Below are 3,588 nucleotides of genomic sequence, written 5' to 3' on the forward strand. Positions count from 1 at the left end.
ACTCACTTGGTAGACCAGGCTGGCCTCGAACTCAGAAATCCGCCTGCCTCTGCCTCCCGAGTGCTGAGATTAAAGGCCTGCGCCACCAGGCCCGGCTGAGCATCAGTCTTAAGAGCTTCGCCTTTTCCATATCTGAATGTCCTCAGCCCCCCTCTGTGTTGTGCCGTCAGTGTCTCATTAGTAGAGTCCTCATTAGATGCATTTGTGTCCAGACTCGATAACCGTATGCTCATCTCAGATAGAGACCTGCCAGCCTACGATGGCTTCAGCATCCTTCAGTCAGTCCCCTAAGTGTCTTGGATATGGAGTGAGGGGAGGTAGGGCTGAAGAGACGGTGGGATACGCCTGCCAGATCCATCTCCACCCTCTTTTCTGGAGCACGCTAGGGAAACGTTCTGCCCTGCGCTATAGCCTCAGCCCAAGAAATGGAAGTGTGTGATAACAAATCACTTTCTCTGTATATGTGTACGCTCACTACCACCGACAGCACTTGATCAGTTGCTATAAGGTGCCATTAATATTCAGATAACCACAAAGGACTTTGAAACTCTGAGCTACTTTTTTTTCCTTTTTTAGATTTTATATATATATATATATTTTTTTTTTTTTTTTTAAACACTGTAGCTCAGGCTAGCCTAGAACTCTTCTGGACCGGCCTGGAACTTGGGAGTCACCATGTCTTTTAATTAATTAATTAATTAATTAATTAATTTAAAGATAGTGTCTTACAATGTTAGCCCTAGCTGGCCTGGAACTTGCTATGTAGACAAGGCTAACCTTGAACTGAACTCAGAGGCCTGCCTGCTTCTTGCCTCTGCCTCCTGCATGCTGAGATTAAAAATGTACACCACCATGTCCCCTTTATATTGTCCCCACCCCAGCCTCCCATGTGTTCTCATAGCAAGTACGTGATACATGCTGGTCTCATTTTGACATTTTAACACATAGCTGGGAAGCTCTTGCCACGACTTACTGAGGAAAAGCAGCCTAAGGCTATCCCTGCTTCATGCGCACAGAAGTGTCATCTGTCTGTGACAGAAGTAACTGTGTGAGACTGTTGTGGTTATTTCCCCGAGATTACTAGCTCTGGGTTTGCCATCAGTGACCGCTCAGACTTGCTACCTGGTGTGTAATTCAGACCCTTGTCTTTCGTGACCATTTTGGGCATGGGCTGCAGTAATGTCACGCTATCCTCTTCTTTCTCGTGGTCTCTTTTCCTTCCATACTCTCTGCTGCTTTCTACCTAGTTGGACAATCTGAAGAAACATAGTGCCCTTGGAGAAGTTAGATCAGAGGATTCCCAAAAGACTGCTGCTGTCTTTTGGCTGTCCTTTTAAATTCAAGGCCCTGGGGACGTGGTAGTACCAGCACAGTGTTGAGAGATATCGTTGTCTTCGGTGCAGCTAAAAGCACTAAAATAAGTACATATCCCCCTCATTTTCCAAAAAAGGTATTATCCAGCTCCCAGAAGGCTGAGGCAGGGGGATTGCTATAATTTTGAGGCCGGCCCAAAATACATACTAGGTACCAAGCCAGAAATCCTATCTTAGAAAAAAAAAGAAGAAAAAAAGGACTGGGATTGTGGCCCAGTTGGTAGAATGCTTGCTTTGCAGGCAGGAAGCCCCATAGGTTTGTGCCCCATAAAACAGGTGGGCGGAGTCTGTAATCTCAGCATTCTTCAGGTGAAACAGAAGGATCAGAGTTCAAAGTCATTGTTGGAGGTCAGCCTTGGCTGCTTGAGACTGACTTTGTCTCAGTGAATGAATGAGTGAATGAATGAATGAGTGAATGAATGCATGCAAGAACAGAAAAGGCCCTTTGAAAAAAATAGGACATGCCTTGCACATGTCTCCTTCCTGGGGAGCTGAGGGGTGGGAGTGGAGAAGGGAGCTGTGCGTGCTGGTGTCCTCCCAACGCCCCCTGCAGGAGCTGGATTCTCTAGTCGGCTTTGAAGAAGCCAGCAGGCTTGATTGAGGAAGGTCTGCTCTACACAAAAGCCTTTTGTCGGTGTGGTTTAAGCATTTGATTGTTTGTTTGGTTTGGAGCCTCCATCAGTGTTTACTTTGTCTTACAGTGGCTTGAGTCCAGCCAATGACACCGGAGCCAAAAAGAAGAAAAAGAAACAAAAGAAGAAGAAAGAGAAAGGCAGCGACATGGAATCCACCCAGGACCAGCCTGTGAAGGTAACCAGGAGGCAGTTTTCTTAGGACTAAGGAGTTGCGAGGTATATGTGAAGAACGGCTTAAGTGGCTCATCTCCACTCCTGTTATTTAAAGATGGAAGCCACCCAGTGCTGTCTGTCCTCTGTGCCTTAGACTGTGGTGATGAAACTGTGCTCAGTATCTTAAAGAGGCCTGCAGGTTAGACCCGACTCCCCAGCACAGTACCCTCAGCTGCAGGTACATACGGCATGCGTAAGTGCAGGGCCCCATGGAGTAGGAATGTGACAGCCCCCACTTCACAGAGCAGTGGCTCTTGGTCTTCTGGATCGTAAGTCTCTTGCAGCCAAGCCAATCCAGAACTCAATCCCCTGGACTCACATGGTGGGGTCCTACACACACACACACACACACACACAGACACACACACAGAAAAGATGTTGGTTCATTTAAAAGAAAGGCATTACAGAAGTGGTTCTCAACCTGTGGCAAGCTAGGTATCCTGCATATCATAAATTTATATTACAGCTTATAACTATAACAAAATTAGCTACGAAGTAGTAATGAGATAATTTTATGCTTGGGTTAATGGTTACCACAACATGAGGGTCTGCATTAAAGGGTCACAGCATTAGGAAGGTTGAGAACCACTACATCACAGCAGTACAGTCAAAGAAGAGCAAACCAGTCAAAATACTCATCAGTTAACTGGTCAGGGGCCAGGTGGAGACACTGACTCGCATGCACAGTACATTGGCAGCACAGTATGGCAGCAGTTTTATCTTCCTACCTAGCAGGTCTAAGACACTGGGAGTGCTGGGCTAAGGATCTAGCCTGGAGCCCCCTACACACTCCCTGTTCTCTGTGCCGAGCTACGCCCCTGGCCTCCTCTAATGGATAGGTTTGAGGCTTATTTTGTGTCTCACTGTCTCACGTGTAGCCCTGGCTTACCTGGAACTCACTCTGTAGACCAGACTGATCTGGAACTCACAGAGATCCTCTTGCCTCTGCCTCCAGAGTACTGGGATTGAAGGTATGTACCACTGTGCCTGACCTAAGGCATACTTTTTAAAGAAAACTTGTAGGATAATATGTAGTCAAGGTTTTTTTTTTTTTTCTTTTTTGCTTTGTTTTATGTTTTGTTTTTGTGATCTTAGGGCTCGAACCCAGGATCATGTTCAGGACAAGCCCTCTGCCATTCAGCTACACCTCTAGCCGCCCAGTTTTGCTGTGTGTGTGTGGGTGTAGGTGTGTGTGTGTGTGTGTGTGTGTGTGTATACACGTGCTTATTCATGTGGGGAAGGAGGCACTTGTGCCACAGCCTACCTGTAGAAGTTCAAGGACAGTTTTGGCAGTTGGTGCTCCTTTTCCACCGTGTGGGTCCTGGAGATTGAACTTGGGTCACCAGACCTAGCAGGAAGTACCTTTT

General features: G+C 46.7%; 1 protein-coding gene across 1 annotated transcript in view; it reads left to right on the top strand.

Annotated features, from left to right (window-relative positions):
• The window catches only part of Nmt1 (N-myristoyltransferase 1), a 35,206-nt gene that overhangs the window by 12,743 nt on the left and 18,875 nt on the right, over nucleotides 1–3,588 (top strand). The window contains exon 2 of the mRNA XM_021212738.2: nucleotides 2,075–2,183. Coding sequence (XP_021068397.1) covers nucleotides 2,075–2,183 — 109 coding nt within the window. The remainder of the gene's footprint in view (nucleotides 1–2,074; nucleotides 2,184–3,588) is intronic.

The sequence above is a fragment of the Mus pahari genome, chromosome 14 (genome assembly GCF_900095145.1).
Source record: "Mus pahari chromosome 14, PAHARI_EIJ_v1.1, whole genome shotgun sequence".
NCBI classification, from domain to species: domain Eukaryota; kingdom Metazoa; phylum Chordata; class Mammalia; order Rodentia; family Muridae; genus Mus; species Mus pahari.